Source organism: Triturus cristatus, chromosome 12 (assembly GCF_964204655.1).
Source record: "Triturus cristatus chromosome 12, aTriCri1.1, whole genome shotgun sequence".
Taxonomy (NCBI): domain Eukaryota; kingdom Metazoa; phylum Chordata; class Amphibia; order Caudata; family Salamandridae; genus Triturus; species Triturus cristatus.
The window spans coordinates 112,771,252-112,794,891 of record NC_140595.1 but is presented as its reverse complement, the minus strand read 5'-3'; the positions used below and the strand labels follow the sequence as shown (position 1 = coordinate 112,794,891).

Below are 23,640 nucleotides of genomic sequence, written 5' to 3'. Positions count from 1 at the left end.
GGAATAGCTCATTCTGTCCTGCATTTCTCATCATATGTTGCTAGGACATTTTAGTACCTGCAGTTCTTCTTTGTAGTAATTACTCCTTACTATGCTGCTCTTATTTTCTCTTGCACATTAAAAAAAAAATACATTGTACAGTAATATGTTTGATCTTACATTCAGTTTTTTTAATACGCCTTTTTTTAGTGGTACAATGAAGTACTCTCTTTCCATGTGAACTCTGTATTATTCTTCAGGATGTGCAATTCTTCATTGCCCTCCAGCACCCCATGTCTCACAAGATTCTTTAATACTTTGCCAAATTCCTCCATTCTCTGGTCTGTTCTGCATTGGTGCACATTTTTAATAATAGTCCTCACAACTCCACGTTTTCCCATGATATTCCACATCACTTGAAATCTCGGTTTTATTTCCCCTCTATTGCTGAGTGTACTTGAATATTTTGTTGTGTCTATATCATGCTAGGACCCTGTTGGCCCCAAGGAAAGTTGAAATTATTCCTCTAGTACTGTATTGGCCATGTTGGATAGCCTCAACCACAAGGTATGATGCTAGAACAATAATGGTTGTGACCATCCACTTGGACTCCCATAAGGAAGTAACACACACAATACCATCTAGGATCACAGAGACCACCCGGTAATTAGAAGAAGTCAAAGTTCACGTGACAGAACAAATTCAATAGTTTCAAGCAGTTTATAATAAGAAGGCTATTTCGAGATAAGCCCACTTTGGGAACAGAAACTACTAATAGATTGCGTAAGGGACGGGCGTTGTAATACCACAGCCTGAGCACTCCGCAAATGGTGATCCTGATAAGAAAAATGTATGAATATGAAGGCATTGTGTTTGAGATGCCACTTGAACACAATTTCTCTGACAACAAAAAGGAGTCAAATATTTAGTCCTGAGAAAGGCTAGTTCTGTGTTAAGACATTGCAGAAACATGTCAACACTCACGAAGCTGAGCAGTAGGTTTATGTCTGATGTTTTAAGACATAGACAATTTAAAAGAAAAATACACAAAAGGAGAGTAAAAATGATGATCTCCATACATTTTATGCCTACATATGCATGTTTCCTTCCTGTCCTTTTTGAAAAGTTGAGTTGCTTAATTTGGGGTATGTTCCCACATTTTATGATACAAGGAAGGTGTTCTGGTTAGGAGCTAGATGCAAGCACCACAACCAAAAAAATAAACTGTGTGAAACTGGTTAAGTGAGCTAGAATATTTTTTAGGAGAATTGGTTTGCAGAAAAGGGTTTTCACCTGAAAGTGGATGCGTGCAGGAAACCTCTACTTCCAGAATATTGTGAGGGGAACAACCATTTTAATAAGAAGACTCAGATTTTGGCCCAAACATGAAGCGGAGGATGAGAAGAGCAGCCTGGATAGAACTTTAAACACTCACATTCTGATGTCAGGACAAAAGTTTTGAAGGTTTTCAGTGGCCACCAAAGGGAAACTATGAATCTCATTTTGCTGGATTTACAAAACACGTAAAACCGATAAAAACAATGGTTGTAAATGGTGACGAGGTGGCACCACTCAACAGAAATAACAGTTGTAGGGAGCTTGAGTGCAAAGAAATGTAAGGGAGGATAGGAGTAAAATTAATTAAGGATATTGCTGACCGGACATGAGGAATAGAAAGACTTTTGACTACGAACACTCTTCATCGCTCGACAGAACTATTAGTTTTACATTAGTCTTCACTCATTCACAAGATCTGAGCCTCTCTGTTCTTATTTCATGGTACTCAAAAGAGTTTCTCCACTTTGCATCACTTTATGCCATGTGTTGTGCCCTATTCCTGGTTGACTTTTCTTTCTTCTTTCTCTAAAGTTTCGGTCCCAAGAACTTATAAGGAACCAGCGATCCTTTCGGGACCTCAGAACCTGACCATCACTGTCCACCAGACTGCAATCTTGGAGTGTATTGCCACGGGCAACCCACGACCCATCGTCTCTTGGAGTCGGCTGGGTAAGGATGGCAGATAAGCTGATTCAACTTACCCCTTGTATGTCTTGTGAGAATTGGCACACTTGCTAGTATCTTGCGTTTGGGGACCTTCTGAGATGTATCAGGAATATGTAGACCAATGCTCGGATCTTAGTATGGGGGAGCAAGAATCTAGGTTTCATGTAAAGTTGACCACGAGAAAGTAGAATTGTGCAGAAGGGATTGGAAAAGGGAGGTATTCGCCATACTCCTTGCCAGAGAATATTTTACTTTTTAAATTTTGTATAGTGCTGCTGTTCCTCTTGTGGTATAAATGTGTTTTACCAATAGCCAGTGAAAACACAACACAAGTAATTCATCCTCAGATGTCCTCATGGGTCAATCTATCACTGAATTGAATGAAATACATCAAGATGGGGACAAAAAAGAAAATTGGGAGAGACCGGGAATAGAGGCAGAAAAAGCATAACATTGTCTTCATATTCTTGTGTGTTCTTTCCTTTGCAGATGGACGCTCAATAGGTGTGGAAGGGATCCAGGTACTTGGAACTGGTAACCTAATGATCTCCGATGTCTCCGTGCAGCACTCAGGGGTATACGTGTGTGCTGCAAACAGGCCGGGCACCCGTGTCCGCCGTACTGCACAAGGCATGCTCATGGTGCAAGGTGAGTCTGGAAATCCATTGGTGTGCCCTTTATCTTGGAATTTCTGTAGTGTCTGCATTATGTGGAATACCATTGGTTTACCCTATACAGAATACCATTGCTGTGCCCTCCTACTGGAATATGCCACTGGCTCTTCTTCTTACCTGTGAATATTGCTAGTGTGCACTTGGTATTGGGAATAACACCGTTGTGCATTCTACTTGCCGACAAAGTTGACAGGTCACCATTTGATGTGCCCTCTGATTTGGGGGATTGTGTGATGTGCCCTTACTCAGTGAATGCAGGGACATAATTATATGCTTGGTGGTTTCTTGAAGTAGTTGTCACAACATGTCAGCCTGTTGGGGATGACTGAGTTAATAATACCAGCTAGTGCTGTTACATCTTTCATTTAAGGCTTTCATCTTAGTGGGAGTTGTGGAGCGCCGCGTGGTGGGAATAATGGGTGAATTTCTGTATACATTATATTGAGCAGCAGATTCTGTTTGGTTGGGTGAGTAGTGGAAAGTTATTTCCCGATAGTGAGAGGGTGAGGATCTTGGGTTCATTACTGGGGATTCTTTTGTTAACTTAAGTGGCTGAGGATAATTGAGTAGAATACCACGTTTTAGGTCTCGCCTGACCCAGCGCATGCGCTGATCTGGCGAGACTTATTGAGAGGGCTCCAAAAAGTGCTACCAGGCCAGCCTAGAGCTACAGTGCACGTGCGCGGGTGCGCGCGCCTCTTTTACTGCGATTACTCTTTGATGTTTGATCGCCATCGCGATCACTTTCGCGGCCGCGCGGCCGCTTGGCATAGCCAATAGGTCTCGCTTTTGGGACCTTATAAGTGTTTAGTTATGCAACTGTTGCATGGCTAAACACTTATAAGGTCCCAAAGGCGAGACCTATTGGCTATGCCAATGCTTGTTTAGAGCTTCTCGATGGGTTCTCATTACTTGCACTTATAAAGTATATTGAGAACAATGAGCTATGGGGCCACTTTTGTTGTTTAAGGTAGCGTGGGCTCTCAGGTTAGATTGAAAACTGAAACCACACTAGTTGTTTGAGAGAGACGTGAAAGTCTTGGCTTCGGAACACCAGTGGAAGCCTCTCATTGGTGAAATAGTGGGGCGGTTTACTCATTAATATGACGCTACACTGTATTGGTGTTCATCTGTACAAGGAAGGTGGACCTGGGAATGTTGGTCATCATGTTACCTGTTTTGCTCTGAAATGTTAAGGTGTGAACTGTAGCAGTGACAGATCTTTAGCATATTGTTATAGAAGATGATTCTAGCCAGATCATGCACTGAATTTCTTCTGATTTAGAATTGGAGACTTTTTATTTAGTTCCAGTGAGGGGGAATTCCAAGATTATTGCCACATTGAGTCCCGAGCTGGCTTAACCATCATGCCACTTTATAGCTGGCTTACGCTTTGATTGTCTTATCAGGTTACTTTAAGCGACCATTCACAGGCTGGTTTGTTTGATCCTTCGATCTTTTCATGGTTAGTTTTTGGTTTGAGCGCGGAGTCATTCTCAAGTGGATTTTTTTTTTTTTTTTTTTAACACATACGAAAGCACTTTATTTCACAGGTATACAGTTTTCATGCTTTTAGAACACCACATACCTCTCACCAGCTATTTAGGGTCCTGTATCCGACTCACAACATTTCCTTGCCTGCGACCTCTCTCTCTACACAAACAACTACAGCACAGGAAGTAGGAAGGCAATAGGTGGGGCAGTTTATGCAAATTTATGCTGCCAATGTGCCTTGCAGATTCATGCAGGATTTCTTTTTTTTTTTTTTTTTTTTTTGAAACCGTTTATTGCAGTTTATAGAAGTTACAGGTATGGGCCTACAACCACACGGCCGGCCGCTAGAGCATCAAAAGCATATTACATACATATAGCAAAAAATTTTCTCAGCGGTGCACAGTAGGAAGACAGGAGTGATCAATGGTGCAGGCCTCACAGCTCCATGCCCACAGTACGGTTCCATTTTCTTAATACAAAACAACATAAACAAACCACAACCGCAAGGCAACCCTCGATCCAAAGTGACAACACGTGCTCCATAAGTGGGGGATCCAAACCAGCAGCAAAATTCTGAAGAGGGGGACGGGAGTAGATCAGGGACTGGGGGACCGCGCGCCCGCGGCCAAGGGAGGGGCGCCATCTAGGGAGACGGAGCCGGCGAGGCCGCTGGTAGCAGCGGCGGCTCACAAATACCCCCGCGGTAGGCGTTCCAGGGGCCCCAGAGTTTCATCCACGCCCCAGGCTTACCCCTCGCCACATACACCACCTTTTCACGAAACATACACCAATCCATATGTTCTTTCCAGGCAGACACCGCAGGGGGCCTCTGGGATCCCCACAATTGGGCAATATCACGCTTGGCTATCATGTATCCCAGCGTCACCCACCGCGCCTGCGGGACCGAGTAGTCATTTGGTTCCCAGACATTCAGCAAGCATCTCCTCGCTTCAGGCAGCAGCGCGACACGCGTAACCATTCGTAGAACCTCAAGCACACCACGCCAGAATCGCTCCACCTTCGGGCACTCCCACAGTATATGCATGAAAGTCGCCAACGCACCACAGCCACGCTTACACATTCCATCACCGGCAAAACCCATACGTAGAAGCCTTGGCCCCGTCACATAGACCCGGTGCAGGATCTTGAGCTGGACGAAACGAAGGCGAGCCGGGATGGCCACCTCTTTCGGAGAGGCCACCGCGGAAATCCAATCCTCGTCGTCCAGCTCCAGCCCGTCAGCAACCCACGCCTCGCGGAGACTAGTCAGCAGACACGATCTATCGTTAATCAATTTTTTGTATATGAGGGAGATCGTGCTGTCCGGGACATGGCCATCTAGCACTCTGTCCTCCAGGGGGGAAGACTCCGGAATGGATGCAACATCCGGGAAGACGGAGCCCAGCGCATGGCGGACCTGTAGGTACCGAAAGTACTCACTGCCCTGCAGCTGAAACTCCGCCTGCAGCGTCTCAAAAGTTTTGAATCCCCCCCTCGTCCAGAGATCTCCCACCGTGCTGATTCCGATCGTGTCCCACTTTTCGAAGCCCTTCGACGTCCACAGGGAGCCCAACCTCTCAGATGCATACAGCGGAGACGCTCGGGTCAAACGGTCCTTCCACCCCATAGCTGCATTGGCCGCGTGCCAGACACGCACCATGACACGCGTCGGTCCCGTCAAACGGGAGTCGGGCGCGCCAGAGTAGAGCGCTCGATTATAATCGCCACCGGGCAAAACCGTCCTGTCCATCTCAAATGCCGGGTTCAAGGCGGGCCCGTAAAGGCCATGGTTAATTGCAGCTAGTTGGGAGGCCCAGTAATACCGTTTGATGTCCGGGAGGGCGACCCCTCCATCGTACCACGGAAGCGTCAATTTAGCCAGAGCAATACGCGGCCTCCCGTCCCAGAACAGGCGCCGCTGGAGGCCCTCCACCTCGCGAAAGTAGCGTGCCGGGACCAAGTCCATGGTATTCTGGAGGGCGTAGAGGAAGCGCGGCAGGGACATCATTTTAAATAAGGCCGCTCGGCCGAGCGGCGAGAGCGGCAGACGCCGCCAGCGCACCACGTCCTCCCGCAGACGCTGGAGGGGGGGCAACAAGTTCCGCTCATAGCGGGCCTCCGGGTCAAGAGTGATATATATACCCAGGTACCGGAAACCCTGGGAGGCAATCTGGATCGGACAGTCCCGTGGCAGGACCGGGGCCTCCCCGGAGAGCACATAGACACAGGATTTCGCCCAGTTGATGACCAGGCCTGAGTTGCGACCGAAGGAGCGCAGAACATCAACCAGGACGATCAGTGACTTGCGCGGGGAGGCGAGATACAAAAGGATATCGTCAGCATAGAGAGACACGCGGTCCTCATGCTCGGGGGTCCAGCGGAGACCACGGATAGAAGGGTGCCACCGCAGCCACTCCGCCAGGGGCTCCATGGCCAGGGCGAACAGGAGAGGCGACAGGGGACAACCCTGTCGCGTGCCCCGCCCCAGCGCAAATGGGGCAGATACTCGCCCATTCACCACCACCTGCGCCAACGGGCCCGAATATAGCAATTTGACCCAGCTGACGAAACCCGGGCCGAACCCAAACTTCGCCAGCATCGCCCAAATATATGGCCATTCGAGCGTATCAAACGCCATGGTGGCGTCCAAGGACGCCAAGATGGCCGGCTCCCGCACAAACGGGACACGTGCGAGCACCCCGTGCAAGCGCCGCAGATTAAGCGCCGTGTTGCGATGCGGTATAAAGCCCGATTGGTCTTGGTGGACCAAATCGCCCACCACGCCAACCAACCGGCTGGCCAACACCTTGGCGAGGATTTTGGGCTCCGCGTTCAGAAGCGAAATCGGCCTATAGGATGTGACCCGCTCACGGGGCTTCCCCTCCTTATGGATCACCACAATTGTAGCCAGACGCTGGTCAGGCGGGAGGGAGCCCTGCGAGTGGGCCGCAAGGAACATCGCGCGCAGGTGGGGCGCCAGCACATCCGGGCGTAGCTTGTATAGCTCAATGGGAATACCATTGGGGCCCATGGCCTTGCCGGATGCAACCGAGCGAATAGCCGAGGCAATTTCGTCCGAGGTGGGCGGGGCATCCAGCGAATCCCTGTCCTCCACCGTAAGGGAGGGCAGTGCGATTCTCAAGTGGATTTGAGTAGTTTGGTTTGGGTTGAGCCTTAGCTCACTGCTTGGTTAATCTGAACCTTTGGTCATTCAATTAATGTTTTTATTATTAGATGTTTGGTTGGTTTAAGCCTTGCCTCCCTATCAACTTGGTTTGAACCTCTGATCACTGTCTCATTTTATTTGAGCTTGGATACGCGGTCTGGTTGGTTTTAGCTGTGGGTCGCTATCACATTCATTTGAGCAGAGGTTGTCTGTTGAGTTGGACTAAACTTTGATAAAAGACCGTTTTGTAACCTTGGAACTCTGTATAATTGATTCGAGCATGAGGGCACGAACTTGTTTGATTACGTGTTCTTTATTGGTATGGTTTCAGTTTTGGATAACTGTCTGGTTAGTTGAACCTTGGGTCTGCTGTATTCAGTTTTTGGATACTCCTTGCTTTGTTTGAGCTTAGTGTTTCACCGTGGGTAATTAGATATTCCGCTCACTCCTGCCTTGGTTTGAGTTTTCTGTTATCTGTTTTTTAACATTGGGTTTTGGAAGATTAATCAGTCCAAAACTAGTTTGACCCCTGAGTTGTTTCCTGGTCGGTTACATGGCGAGTCATGTCCTAGTTGTTTTGACCCATGTACCTTTTATTTTGCCCTAGACTAGCATTAGCCAACTTTCTGGTTGGTTGAAATAGTAGGTCGTTTTCTGGCCTTAGTTTTCCCCTTGTTGGTTTTAGCTTATTGTATCGCTTTGTATGTTTTAAGAGTTGAGTATCTAGTTAGTTGGTCTGAACTACAAATATGCAGCGTCATATTTGTACTCTTTTTATTTAGTGAATGTGAATTCTCTGTTTTATCTGGTAACTGACTGGTCACTTAATACCAACATTTGGGTTGAAATGTGGGCCAGCTTTCTGTTGGTTTGTGCTCCAGCCCCCTATTTGCTGAGTTTGAGTCATGGCTGTCTCTCTTTTCTCTCTGGTTGTTTCATGGGTTAGGTCTCCCTGTGGTTAGGTTGAGTCTTGGGTCCCTTGCTGGTTCGTTTGATGCTGAAGCTACTCCCTAGTTGTACTGCTCTCCTCATCACTGCCAAGTTTATTGAAGCGGCGGGGGAACATACTGGTTGGGAATGCCATCGGAGGGAGTTCAGATTGCTGAATGAGGAAGACGAAGCTCTGATTGGTGGTTAGAGCGGAAGTGTGAGCACAGCTCGTGGGAGCAGGTGGAAGACCCTCGCAGCCTTCTAATACTTACCATCATTTCTCATGTGGGCCTCTTAACAAAGAATGGCCTCCAGGCTGGCGACCTGAACCTGACATCTGCCGGTCAGACGGTCCATCCCCCATGTCCAGCCAAGGGACCAAGGAAGGGGGGAAGGAAGAAAGTCCCTATAAAACCCCTTGACCCTGAACTCCAACCTTTGACCCGGTAGGCCTTGAGATAAAATAAACAGGGAGGGGGACAATGCCCGGGTCTCTGCTGTTGTTCCTGCATACTGATGGATTGATGGCATCTTATTGAACATCGGAGGGGGAGGGGTGAGAGAGAGAGAGTGAGAAATGGCCGGGATCTTTTCATTTCTCATTGTTCGCAGCTGTTCAATGTGAATTTTCCATGTCTGGCTCTGCCACATTCAATCTGTCAGAGAGTCCGGCCTCACGTTATTGTTACTGAGCCGTGTCCTGCTCTGCCGGCCCCCACGACCACGTCTACGTCTTCATGTTAAACTCGACAGTACATAAGTATAACAAATCACTCAAGCAAAGTGAATATCTCATTTAAATGCGTCTTTACAACCTTTATTCGTATTTAATATTCAAGTATGGAAATTGTACACTTCATTTCAGTAAGATTTCATGATTTTCAAATATGTGTAAAATCCGAAACTTTGCAAACTAGGCACATTAAAGTACATGTCATCTGATTAAGCATGCATAATCTTGAATTCAGTCTCATGTACAATTTTTGGGTTACCTGGCACCTATTACTATTTAAACTCACAAGAGATGCACAATGTTTTAATCAATTAATGTGAACATCCACTTGTGATGTGTGCCCTCAATTTCACGTGGATATGTTTTATTCCATGTTGTATGCACATTTAAAGTTTAATTGGAGTGCTGTCATTATGCACAACTGGACATTTAGTTTCTTTTAAAAGGTGTGCTCCATCATAAACAGTCCTTAGCGCCCAGGCCAGTATCAACATACAGCTAATCCATCCAAGAAAAAAACTCAACCTATATATCACAATCTCTGGGACATATTTATTACACAATAAAGATAATATATGGGTGCAGTAGGGTCAGTTTTGTCTCATACTTGATTCAATTCAATAAATAGATTTTAAACTTACAAGAGCACAGGCTCCGGGCCCTCCTTTCACTTTCCTGATTAAAAAATAACGTTTTATGTTGCTGTGGTGACCAGCTATCCCAAAATGTTTTGGCTGTTATGTTTTTGGCTATAATAAATAAGGCTAATGTGAGAAATACATAGAATTAAATATATGTTTAGAAGATGTGCATGAAATTGTGTCTTAAAATGAGTCTGATAGGTCATGTCATTTTCCTTTTTAAAAAAAGAAACATTTTGGCTTCTAATACCCACAAGGTTGGCCAGGATTCCAGAGCCATCACTTCCCGTTCAAAGTATATTGAGTGTGTCTTTGGAATGTCGTGGGTTGACGTCAACGTGTTGGTTGTGTTTGATTGCACTCGCTCAAAAGGCCCAAACATCACCTGTAAGTACTACAAGTAAATGTAGGTAAGACCACTGGGGGTGGTGAACCAGCCCTAGCAGTTGAGGGTGAATAGAGGGGAGCAGTGGACTGAGTGAGGGAAATAGGCTATAAAGTGTTGACTGAGGTAGAGCATTGGCATAAATGAGCATAAAAGATAGACGAAGAGATGAAGAGACAGGTAGGGATAGGAAAAGGATGTGCTAAAAAGGATGTATGGGGTAAACAAAATGGACAAGTGCTATTAGAGTGAAGCAACGAGTAGATAGTGAGGGGACATGGACTATTTAAGGAAACACAAAAACTCCTTTTAATAAGACAACATTCCAAAGGTACATGCAGATGTGGTCTTCCAAGACAGTGTGTATGTGTGAGGGGGGAGATCTGGCGTCAGGGAAATAGACATAATAGAAAAACCAGATGGTGCCAGGTTGTTTTGGACAGATCCAAGTGCCCAACGTGCAACCCATCCCCCTACACACACATAACCCCAACTCTCCAGCTAATAGCAGTCTGTAAAGGGACAACCCCTGACTTGGAGTGTCTGGGCCCTGGAGTGAGCCGGCCCCATTCTCTGCCCTTTTAATTAATGACACGGTGAGGGTGGGGGGTGGTCTCAGCCTATGAAGGGGGCTGGCCCGAGGAGGGTCTGTTCACAGCTCTGAGATCAATTGCTCTTTCATTTATGAAAGGAAAACAAAAGAATAGAAAAGCTGCATGCATAATACCATGACCCCCTCTTCTAGGCTGGAGGGGGGTCTCACGCCCACTCCTCCGGATCACTCCCATCGCACAAGAAAATCTGTTTTTAAAACACTGATTTCTTAAAATAATTATTTTCTCTACGAAAGGAACTGCCCCTTCTATCAGCCCACACAGCAAGAATGCGGTGTTATGATAGGCCTACTACAGTGCTTAGTGCAACAAAAAAAACTTAAATACAATTTACATTTTCAGATATGTATCTATTAATGTAAAATCTCATGAAGAGGCACATTATTAATTATAAACCTAAATAACCACATTCACATGAAATAGGTTTAAAGCATTTAACGTAAATAGGTTATTTATTTCATGGGCGTATAGAAAGAGAGAGCAAAATTGGTCCCATATAGCTTTTCCTTTCAAAAATTGTAGTGCTGATTACCAGAAAATAGAGGCTTTTCTCCATACAAAGGATTTTTCAAAGTCATCCCCAATGTGATTAATGGAGCCCTTTCATAGAGCTATAGGTCTCTCTATCAACTCTGTTTTTAATCAGAAATAGCACAATTTTGTCTAATATCTTAATTTCTGTCTCTGTCTTGCTTTTCGTGGAGAGACTATATTTGCGAAAGGCAGAAAGCAAACCTAATTTTTGGAGTACAGCGTTGGTCCTTGTTGGCTGGATCCATGCTCTTCCATATTTTCAGGACAGTCACTAACAATGTCACTGATTTCCTCTCAGAATCATTGTATCTTGTATCCTAAAAATCTGATATGGCTTTGGTCTGCGTGGGCGAACATTGGACATGTCAATGGTGTTGTAGGGCACATATTGAACTATAGCGTCACAGGTGCTAGTATTACTCAACTGAGGGATGCTAAGTTTTTAGATATCTGATGGGCAAAGGGTGGTGTTACCCCCAGCGTTCCAAGCAAAGATGTGTAGGGTATGAAAAGATCTCTACATCGAGTATATAACCCACAAAGCCCTCTTACCCAACTGTGCTAGGGGTGAAGCCCTGAAATCGACGCATCTCTTGGAGGGGCGTGAACAAAGAGGGGCCAAAATAATGGCTGAGCAGAGCAAAATGCCAAAGGACCCCAGCGCTGACGGCAGAAGGGTGAGTTATGTCTATGTATTATGGCCAAGCTGGCTGGACAATGTGTGCCAGAAAGGAGCAGATAAGGTCCAGCCCATTAAAGTCCATAGCCGGAACGAATGAACGGCATATTGAAATAGTGCCTGCTCCCCCAATGAACCACCAACGCCCCTAAATTATCCAGGTAATAGGACGGGAGATGTCCTCTGTCTGACCCTGTCTGCATTATTTAAGGTCCTCATATGCACCATATCATCCCACACCTCTTTAACATCCGAACATATTTGGTGACAAACAGAATCTGGATATTGCGCGTTGCATCAGCGCTTATTTGCAGGGCCACAGACGAGCAGCTAGTTGAACTGCCACAAATGTCACGGGCTGCCCCCCCTTATGAAAGAATACGATGAAATAGCGAAGCATGTGCTGTATGCACTGTTGTGTTGGTTTGTTGTGAAGTTGGATAGTTGTCCACGGCGTATGTGCCACCAAACGACCCTTCGAAACCCTGTTGGCTTCATTTACAAAACGTTTGGTGTAACTTGGTTTTACTTAGTTGTGCAGGAAGCGTCACTGAGAACAAGTGACGTATTGTGGTTCGCAGAATCAGTCATTTTCCTTCAGAGATGGAAGTTAAGGCCGTGGGTAATCCGCAGTTAGCGCAGATTATCAGCAGGTGCGTATTTACTATGAGAGGTGGGAACACGCGTGTTCCGAGGGGCGGACTGCAGGTGACCATTGGGAATGTAGTGAGCACCCACAAAGTCATAACCCCCTGTCTTGTGTAATGTTGTGTTTTCCATCTGTACAGCACATGTCTGCCAATAGTACAGTCTCTCAGTAATGTCTTTATGCACCCAAACTGCAGACCTACACACTAAGGGGCAGATTTATTAAACCATTTCACCACCAAAAAGTCAACCAAAGGGATGAAATGCAGTGCAAGGTCTTGATAAAATAATGGGAGATGGGGATTCTGAGTGGATGAGGGGAGAAATGTTCTATCAATGTAGGCGCATGTACTCAGGAAGTTGTAGGGAGAGCATATTATGAGAATGATCTTGATAAAATATTTACTTTCCAGCACAAGACTTATTGGGTGTGGAAAGCTGCCTTTAAAGTGGCTGAAATAGCACTTTACGCTACTCTGTGTCAAGGCGGCGTTCCCTCGGTGGTACCGCCAGATCTACAAATCATGTCAAGGCCTGGCTTCAGATCAGGAAATAACGCCTGTGCTGCACATTGCATGTGTGCTGCACTGTATGAATGAAGTATCATTTATATAGCGTGCAGCAACTTCTCCAGAAGCATTCAGGCGCTCCAGACTTTTAAAGTTGAAAGGTGAATAAAGTTCTCCAAAGAGATGAGGGGCATATTGTCAAGGACGGCGTTAAAAATTATAACCGGTTTAGCATGTTCTGGTGTGAACATGGGCTTCTATTGGAATTCTCTGTGGCATATTATCAAGCCCATTATCGCCGCTTTAGCAGCAGTTTTCTGCCGCTAAACCGGCGATAATTTTAACGCCGTCCTTGATAATAAGCCCCTGAGTTTTTAACAAAGCTTTAAAGGCTTTTTCACTCTCCAGATTTCTGAGAACTTTAGAGCGCACATCGAATGTGTGAAATGTTTTTAAGTTTCTATATGCGTAGGATTTCTTTTACTGGAAAGTTACCCTTCCAGTACAAAATCTATGCCAGACAGCACGCATACAGCTTTCACTATGTGCACAGGGGAGGAGAGCTGCAGCCGGACATATTTGGTACATGTGGCTTTGCGCTCTTCCCCCTTTGTACAATACAGCAACTTCGGTCGCTGTGCTGCGTTGCACTATAATTTAGTAAATGTGACTCTTAGAGTGGCAATACAACTTTTTTTTTGTTTTTTTTGTTTTATATAGCGCAAACTTGACCCGAAGGTATCAGAACACTTTACATGAGCACCAGTTGCGTTACAGGTGGTCGCATTCATTTTGTTAGGCAGGGGGAGATTAAATGATTTGCCAACAATCAAAGGATTTTGAGCATCCCTTCCGAGACTCGAACCCGGTTCCGCAGCGTTGAGATTGACTGCTGTAGCCATTAGACCACATCCTCTCCCCTTAGTTACAACTGTAAGTTGAATACTATTAGTGCTTACGCAGTTAACTTTACCCCTTCGTTTCACCACTTGCAAGGTTACTTTTGTATGAATGAGGCTCTATGTAATTTCAAATACCTTATTTTGATCTGGTCACCCATTGGGCACACCAACAACGGGCTTGTCCTATAGCTGTTCGATGTATGATTGACCAAATCAGTGGTCATCACTTGACCGAGCCCTGAAGGCTTAAAGGTCGAGTCTGCCCTGCTGGCATTCAGATTTATAATTACAAATACACAAATCCATGAAGCAGGCATTGGGCCAAGCAGCTGAGACTTCAAACAAGCTTACTGCAAGAAAGACAATCTAGGTGGATACATGTAGGGGCCACTGAAGGCAGACAGAGAATTTATTGACCAGAATTTGCATGTACGGGGAGCGTGTTTACTTTTATAGTATTCTAGTCTGCTAAGAGCATGATTTTGCAAGCTCAGTCCTTCTGCCAATTCCACAAGTGCCAAAGAATCCTGTGGAACCTCATGACATCACACACAGAACCTCGCCTTCACATAACATCACAACCAATAAAGGCGGTAATTACATGCATTAATAAATGGAGACGCATTAACAGAAAACATTGCTATAGTTTTACGAGCCGCCAATGCTGTTTTTCTCACTCTGCTTAAATTATCTTTCAAAAACATTCAGATGAACTCAGGGATTTTCTGTACTGCCTATTGACGAAAAGGGTGTCGGTGCCCTTTCTAGTGCCGTTGACTGGAATGAATGATTTTAAAAAGTTCTTTACTAAGTAACTATCACATTGTAGGATTGGATGCTGAACTGCACAGGGACATCTTCCAGAGCCTGGTTTCCTGGTGTGAGGCAGCCAGAAGCCCAGGCTTGAATCAGAAAAGCCTCCATCGAAGGATGGGCGCAGCGTCCCCAGGGCGAGGAATGGAGCGAAGCAAAGATGTTGCCATAAATTCATTTTATTCGATTATTATTTTCGTATAGGGTGGGTGCTGCTTTTCTGCTGGGCCTGTACCACTTGCCAGAGGACTGAGGTAGTAGACAGCTGGAACCATCCAAGGGATGTATGCAAAGTCCAGACCATAAGTCTGGTCTAAGATTAAAGTTTTCAGTCCTTTACAGGACTTTCTAAAAACCACCTGATGGTGAAGAGAACATAGTAAAACGGATAGGTTCTGTCTTGTGCCTAAGTCTAGCGACTGCAGATAGAACCTTGTAAATCTCGTTGGGCGGAGCGAGATACAATTTTGGGCGATCGACTGTAGACCTCTTGTTGGTTAGTTTGCGATGGGCAAGTCAACAGGTATTCCGGTGTCCGGGACTGCACGGCTTTGCTTTGTACAGAAGGCAAGGGGTTCGTTTTGAACCCCAACTTGACTGCCAACCATTGGCACAATATCAGCTCCAGCATAATGTGAGTTCATGGAGGGATGTTTCCTCTTTACGCCTAGTGAAATTTTGTTTACAAGTGGTTGCAGGAATGGCCATCAAATTTGGCCTGCAAGGGACGGTCCGTTGTCTCAGTATGCAGACACAGGGTAAGATACAGGCAGGGGTCAGGAGGCGAGAACACTTACATAGGATGCATGACACACCTTAACTTCTCAAGAGATTATACATGCATGTAGTTACTGGTGCTGTAGTCTGGGTTTGCATAATGTAGTAAAAACATAAAGAAGAGAGAGGTTCTGAGTTTCCTACAGAACTTCAGGAGCTCTCCTAGTTAATGGGAAGGATGGTCCGTTTTCCAGGGCTCTCTCGCCCGACCCCCTACATGTGTGTTTGTGCAGTTGTATGTACAATTGAGGGACAGTTCGTTTCTAGTGGAGACCTTCTTTTGCACCTAATGTCAAACATGCTTTTAGGAGACTTTGGTTGACAGTACAATTTGAGATAAGTATTTCTGTGTGCTAAATAGGGAGTGATTAATGTCCTTCAACGGCGCATAGCTCTGAAGGAATAACATTTAACTTGTCTACTGTTTGAGTTTCTTGCGTAAAAAACCATCAGTTTGTAGCTATTTAGCCATTTGTTTCTTTATTTTGAGAGTTTTGTAAAGTACTGCACATCACGGCGAAACTGCCTCAGGGCAAATAAATTCCATATCTATCTATCTATCTATCTATATATATATACTATTTTGAAAAATTCGCGAGGATTCGTCAACCGGCGCCAAAGTTATTCAAAATAGAATGTTGCGGTTTTCCTATGGAAACAGGGTCCTAACTATAACTACCTACTGGCGACCGCCAGTAGGTAATATATATATATATATATATATATATATATATATATATATATATTTAGGTCTCGCAACCTGCGTTGCACTGCACAGCAGTGCTCGCGCAGGTCGCGAGACCTTTAGTAGGTGAAAAAACGGGGAATGTGAGCTGACCTAGGAATCGCACACGCTCGTGCATGTGCGTTTCCTTTTGAGCTCCCCCATTGACCTTTGCGTGTGTCTTATTCTAAAAGACTGCTCGTAATTGGCCCGAGGCGCGCGCATAGCTCCTCCCATGGCCTATTGGTGTCTATTACGCGCACCAAGCGTGTAATAGACGCCAATAGGCCGTGGGAGGAGCTATGATTGTGCCCAACACAGGCGTGACGTGCGCGCCACTTTACTTTTGGTATAATCGCGGCACCCGCGCTTTACTAATAACATTAAAAGTAAAGCGGAGGGTGCTTTACTAATAACATTAAAAGTAAAGTGTGGGTGCCACGATTATACCAAAGGTAAAGAAATAGATGTTTTTTCTATTTCTTTACTTTTGGTATAATCGCGCCACCCGCGCTTTACTTTTAATGTTATAGGTAAAGCGCGGGTGCCGCGATTATACCAAAAGTAAAGGAATAGAAAAAAACATCTATTTCTTTACTTTTGGTATAATCGCGACACCCGCTCTTTACTTTTAATGTTATAGGTAAAAAAGGGTGCCGTGATTGTGAGTTACAATATATTTGGGTTTTGGGATCTCTTCCCCACATCGCTTCTGCTGCTAATTAACCATGCACTTTAAAAATTACACCATAAAACCCCAGAATGAAAATTGCACAACAATACTCCGGAATGAAAATTGCACCGCAATACCCCAGATTCTGCGTTTCTGCAGACTAATGCACTTATGAAAACAGATCGGCCTAGCATGAAGTCGCCTGTTGACAGATTGAACCTCCACCTCTTCTTTCTTAAATTGTGTTCATAGAAAGCCCATAAAACAACAAGCATTTGCAATGCAATAGCTCTCGCATTATTTAAGTTTGAGCTATTAGCATTGCTAAATAATGCAACACCAATAGCTCAAACTTTAATAATGCGAGACCTATTGCATTGCAAATGCTTGTTTTTTTCCCTAACTATAACTACCTACTGGCGACCGCCAGTAGGTGAAATATATATTCATTCTGAGGCAGTGCCTAAAAAAACTGCAGGCAAGATAAATTATTCGATGCACCCACGGCAGGCGCACACAGTGAGAACATGTTGCAGCCTTGTGCACCTGCGTTGTGTCTTTGCTTTTCTTCATTAGATCAGGACACGTCTGATTATTCATTGTGATGCAGTGTCTTTAACAATCCAAGTACAATCCTGGAATTTTGATCTTCGAATCCTTTGCCCTCCGGAGCTTCCCACACAAGGGCTGGAAGTCAGCCAGGCCTGCGCTAATGACCTCCTTCTAGGGAAAGCAGCTGCCTCTGGCGAGGATTATTTTATTGCGTCAACGCTTAGCGACTATGGCGCGTCCCCCCTCTGCTGGCTTGGTACAGTCCACAATCACCGGTCCCTGCATAACTGCGAGCCACGACTCGAGGGTTCGAATCCCACCACGGCCGAAAGTCGGGGAAGTGTCGAACTCTAGATGAATATTATTATTGTTAATACTTTTAAACATAATCCTCACCTTCTGGTCCGTTACTAGAATCCAGGTGGCAGCACCCACGTGGCTAAACCAGCTTTAGAAATAGGGCTGGGCGAATGCCTTCAATAAAAAGCAAACAAGGCCGCGGTTTGTGCACACTTCTGTTTCACTTAGAACCCCGGTCACAGCAAGACAGAAAGATGCCTTCTTCCACGGAAGGCTGCTGCTCCAGGCCTCGCAGCGGCTTTTTAAGGAGATCATGAGTGGTTCCGAATTTAGGACACTGAAGTTTGTTACGGGCTGGTAACTTTGGGTGCGTGGAAATATGGTCTAAAGTCGAAATGTCTCTAAACAAAGGAACCTGCAGAAGGTAATCTGTGAATCATCCCGCAGATGAAGCGTTAAACTCTCGCGAGTTTTATCTCAGACACACATGTAGACTTGCAGAATTTGGAGCCCAGAAGTAGGAGTTCAACGCTTGCTCATATTACAAATGGACCTTTGCAGAGTATAAAGGTGCCTGGAGTTGGCTGGTAGCGTTGGCCATGCATTTGCGTCCGAATCGACCCCAAACCAATGACATGCTCCGCACCTAGTAACTCCTGCATGCTGGCCTGAGTTCAAAGACTTGACAGCAAGGCCAGGAAGCTCCACTAGACGGATACACCGCCGGTGGTTGAGGGAAGTACCAGTACTGGCGGATCAAATACTACTTCTGCAGCCTCGTTCTACACTGGTAAATACTGTACTGAGAACATGTGTCTGTAGGTTAACATGCATGATAAGGGGTGGAATCTTTATTCCTATCCAAGTGTAACCACCACGCACAAGGACCCCAAAGCGTCAGCTCGCCTCAAACTTATACGATGCATCCATGAGTAACGAAAACTTAGAAACTGAAGTTGATGGTCCGGCTTTATCATTCGAAAGGTCCATCCCAAGCAGTAATATACGAAGAATCCTCCAGGTCTGTAGCAGACGCGGCTGCTGCACACCAAGAACAAGAAGCGATCTTAATCCTAAATACAAACCTCGCTGTGCCACAGCCCTGCTGGCTGGAAGGCTGTCTGTGGAATTTTGAAGTTCAAGGTTACCAGACCCAGGCTATCCCTCCAGAGAGGGCAGATTGCAGTGCTGGTCTCAGAACTTGGAGCATCTGACCATCCAAGAAGACTGTCTGTGGACTGCATGTTTATACTGCTGGGATTTCTTTTCCCAGTGTGCTCGTGTGACAAATGGAAATTACAGAAAGCACAGAAGACCATGGTATGTCTGTGTATGGGGGGGAGAATAACAGGTAAGTAAAAAAGTCAGAGTCAAAACAGTTGTTGGACAGGATGGGTGGTCAGTGGTTTGCGAATGATTTGATGTTGCGCTCCTGTTGGAGAATTCAAGAACAGGACTTACAGGAGGAGCCATGATGGTGTAAAGAGCAGTCCTCAAGCCAATTGTACCTCTACAGTAAGGTACAGTGGAAAAATGGATAATCGGAGTCCCAGCTTGGGCTCGGTTCTGGGGTGGTACCCTTGATGAAGTCCTACTAAGCACCGAAGCCCACAGGGAGATTCTTTTAGACCGTAAGCACGTAGAGGCGGGGAGCCGGCATAGCTTGGGCTGCAGCGGTGTATGTATACGTTGCACATTGCACCACCTCTGTAGCTCAGCAGTGTGGGTATATGAAAAAATGGCTGCCTTATAAGTTCAGCCCTTGTCATCACTGGTGAAGTTTAAAGGCTTATGACAGACCCTGCCTTGGTGCTAGTTTTAGTTAGGGGGACAGTTGTCCATTAATAATCTTACTGAAGAGCAACCACTTGCTAATTTCATAATGTCCATAAAAGCCAGGTCAAATGATGAATTTATAACATGGTAACCGATCATGGCTGACTTAAATTGAATACTAAGGAGTATCCAGATTGTCGCAGCGTATAGGAATTGGCAGACAGGCTTTCTACGGTTCTTTATGGCGGCCTTCCTTGGGGCTTGGTAACCCAGGTCTTTTGCTTGTTTGACATTATGGATAATCCACTGAACTGAAACACAACTTTGATTGGAGCTGACCAAAACCAAGAGAGTAGACTGCACTTGGAAGCCGGATAGGACTTGCGTGTCCTCTCAGGAAACTGTGACATAGCAGCCTTGACCATGGCTTTTGCACTCAAGAATGTTTTTTTTTTTTTTAGATTAATAGGTTTGAAGCCAAGTGCAGATGTCTGCCACATCCCTCACCTCTTTGGGAATGGGGTCCTGTCACGCTATCCATCAGTGTATCTTTCTTGTATGATGTTGAGGACACGCGGATTGGGGAACATGCCGAGATGACCGAGCCTTGTGCTATAGTCAAAGGGGTACCCATTTCCCGCCGGTCACAAGACCCGCCCCCACCGAAGAAAGGGGCTACGACCTGCTTCTCCTAGCTTTGTGCGTGCTGAGCTGGGTTTTTGTGACCCGGCGCATAGGGACCTCATTGATGGATCACGCCGGCTCCCTAATGAGATGCAGCGCAATCGCTGCAAGTTACCCACACAGTCTGCTGCACCCTTGTTCCCCCTTTAGAGTCAATGGTGGCTGAATGCGACATCTGCCCCCGTTGCCCTTTCCCACACTGACACTGAGTGCTGGGGCTATTGTTGAGTCTCTGGGGAGGCCGCGCAGGCGGGACAGACCTGGCCAGCTGGTCAGCAGGACTGACGTTTGTCCTTTTTTGGGATGACCAGAGACCTAATTCTATATTTGCTATCTTGTGACCATGTTTGTTCAGCAAATACCCATAAGAGAAGTGTGTTTACTAAGTGATCCTGGGTTTTGTTGCGTGCTCACTCAATGTGCGCATACATTTGCATGCTGGACTTCTCTTTTTGGTATGTTGAAAAGCGTATCTGGGTGCCCATGAGAAATGAGTGTATATTTGTCTGTATGTGTGCGCGCTTGGGGTATATACCAGTTTAGGTTTTTCTCAATATTGTTTTGCTAGTACACAGCTAGCTATTTAAGCTATTTTTTGTGATTATGTTCAATGTGTTTGATTGAGTTCATGGCCCAGTTGCGTTTAATTTTGTGCATAAATACAATTGATTATTAATTACGGCACCTTATCCGATGTGATTAGTGTTTCTGTGTATGGGACTCCTTTATGCATTTGGTGTACAGCTGAAAGCATGCAGGTGGCATATTGGTGTCACTGGGTTGTGTTTTTCTGCGTGCGATTCTGTGCGGTGAATATGTGGTTGCTAGTACATTTAGCTGCATTCATGCTTTTTGTGTAGCATGTATGTTTGTGTTGTGATCCAGGTTACAGCAGTGGTGGCCTGTGCACATAGATGAACTAGATGATTGATCAGAGGATTACGTTAAGTGGGGCACACATTCGATGAACAAATATAATAAACAATAAAATAATGGTGCGGGAGCCGATTGCAAGGTTTGCTTAGGGTGCCACTTGCTGGCTAGGTGAGGGGTCCCCTGCTTTACAGTGGGCATATTTTGTATGTGGAGTTTCTGTATCTGCTTGGGAGGCAGGTAAGTAGGCACAGAATGTCTTCTACGTGTATTGAGTGTTGGTATACATTTCACTGCGTCCGATGTAGCTTTTTAGTGTAATCAAGTTTAATCCGCTGTTCTTCTTGGTGACATGAACTTGTACTGCTTTTGCATTACCCAAGCCATGCACTGCATCTCCTGTGTCTGTTTTAAAATCATTGTGCAATGTATTGGTTATGCCTGCTTTGTGTAAGTACATATTTCACTGCTTGTGCTGCAGCGGTTAGTGAAGCTTGCACTGCACCTCCAGTCCTGTTTGGGTGCGGGAGATTTGCATTGCAGCTACAATAGCTTTATGCTTAAGTGCAGCTTGCATTGCGTTTGCTGTAACTGCTGTCTATCAGAGAACTTTGAATTTCTGTTTTACCCGTATTCGGCAATGTAGCTGCCTTCACTCTTCGGAACGTGCCCTTCTGCTGCCTTTTGTGTACCTGGTCTGCAATGCTGCTGCCCTCGCCTTACAAGGCCGGTAATGCACATTGCCTGCTGCATTCGCTGCGTGTGGCCTGCAACGCTGATGCTCTCAGTGCATGTTATGCAGTCAGTTCTGTTGTTGTCCCCATCCTGCAACGCTGCAGCCCTCACCTTACAAGGCCGGTAGTGCACATTGCCTGCTGCATTGCTGCGTTTGGCCTGCAATGCTGCTGCTCTCAGTGCATGTTATGCATTGTCAGCTCTGTTGTTGCTCCCAGCCTGCAACGCTGCAGCCCTCACCTTACAAGGCCGGTAATGTACATTGCCTGCTGCATTGCTGCGTGTGGCCTGCAATGCTGCTGCTCTCAGTGCATGTTATGCTGTCAGGTCTGTTGTTGCCCCCAGCCTGCAACGCTGCTACCCTCACCTTACAAGGCCGGTAATGCACATTGCCTGCTGCATTGCTGCGTCTGGCCTGCAATGCTGCTGCTCTCAGTGCATGTTATGCAGTCAGTTCTGTTGTTGTCCCCAGCCTGCAACGCTGCTACCCTCACCTTACAAGGCCGGTAGTGCACATTGCCTGCTGCATTGCTGCGTCTGGCCTGCAATGCTGCTGCTCTCAGTGCATGTTATGCAGTCAGTTCTGTTGTTGTCCCCAGCCTGCAACGCTGCTACCCTCGCCTTACAAGGCCGGTAATGCACATTGCCTGCTGCATTGCTGCGTCTGGCCTGCAATGCTGCTGCTCTCAGTGCATGTTATGCAGTCAGTTCTGTTGTTGTCCCCAGCCTGCAACGCTGCTACCCTCACCTTACAAGGCCGGTAGTGCACATTGCCTGCTGCATTGCTGCGTCTGGCCTGCAATGCTGCTGCTCTCAGTGCATGTTATGCAGTCAGTTCTGTTGTTGCTCCCAGCCTGCAACGCTGCAGCCCTCACCTTACAAGGCCGGTAATGTACATTGCCTGCTGCATTGCTGCGTGTGGCCTGCAATGCTGCTGCTCTCAGTGCATGTTATGCAGTCAGTTCTGTTGTTGCTCCCAGCCTGCAACGCTGCAGCCCTCGCCTTACAAAGCCGGTAATGCACATTGCCTGCTGCATTCGCTGCGTGTGGCTTGCAACCCTGACGCTGTACATGGGATTTGCTGGCTTGCAGCGCGGCTCCCATCTACAGTTCAGGTTTCTATGAGTGCAAAGCCCTTTAGACTCCATTGAACTACATTAGACACCTTTCATTAACAATATATTTCAAACCAATTATAAAAATGCTAAAACACGTATTTTTTAATGTTAATTTTGCATGCAATAGAGACCCCGGCATCACATGGCTCCAGCGTATGCATAGTCTGTACTGATTGACCCCTTGGTGATTAGTGTCGTCTTTTTGAAACTGGCTGTGCACAGCTTGTAAACACACCGCACAGACAGGGGTTTCAAGTTTCAGAGACACCGCTCTGGCACGTGGAGGTCTCTGTTCACCACTTCTTTCTCGTGTTGTTCCAGGACACTTCCGGGAACTGCAAGGTTATTATCTCTCTCATTGATGCAAATATTTCCGGGACACTGTGGTGAAGTGTCGAGGTCTCACTCTTCCTGGAATGCAGTTCGCTCCAGGGACACACTTCTGTCTCGTTAGGGTGTCTTGCCACCGATGCAGCTTGGACTTGCAGCGGGAACGGGCCGACGCTGTGAGGAGGAGCTCTCCACAGTTCTGGCGCCTCGATGCCGATAGTTCAAATGAAAGTGAGGATTTCGTTTGCTGGGCAATGCTTCCATCTAGCGGTTATAAGGCTGCTTAGCCCACGTTTGCTCTTAACTGTTGTTGAGGCGGTATAAAACAAATGTGGCTCTCGAAGACGAGATTTACAGTCTAGCATTTGGTTGTGCAGATGGGTAAGCAGTGAA

General features: G+C 46.0%; 1 protein-coding gene across 3 annotated transcripts in view; it reads left to right on the top strand.

Annotated features, from left to right (window-relative positions):
• Positions 1-23,640, top strand: part of LOC146772793 (immunoglobulin superfamily DCC subclass member 3-like) — a 90,009-nt gene that overhangs the window by 29,639 nt on the left and 36,730 nt on the right. For all 3 annotated transcript variants that reach the window (XM_085637319.1, XM_085637318.1, XM_085637320.1), the window contains exons 5-6: positions 1,849-1,986; positions 2,473-2,631. In XM_085637319.1, the coding sequence (XP_085493445.1) occupies positions 1,849-1,986; positions 2,473-2,631 (297 nt within the window). The remainder of the gene's footprint in view (positions 1-1,848; positions 1,987-2,472; positions 2,632-23,640) is intronic.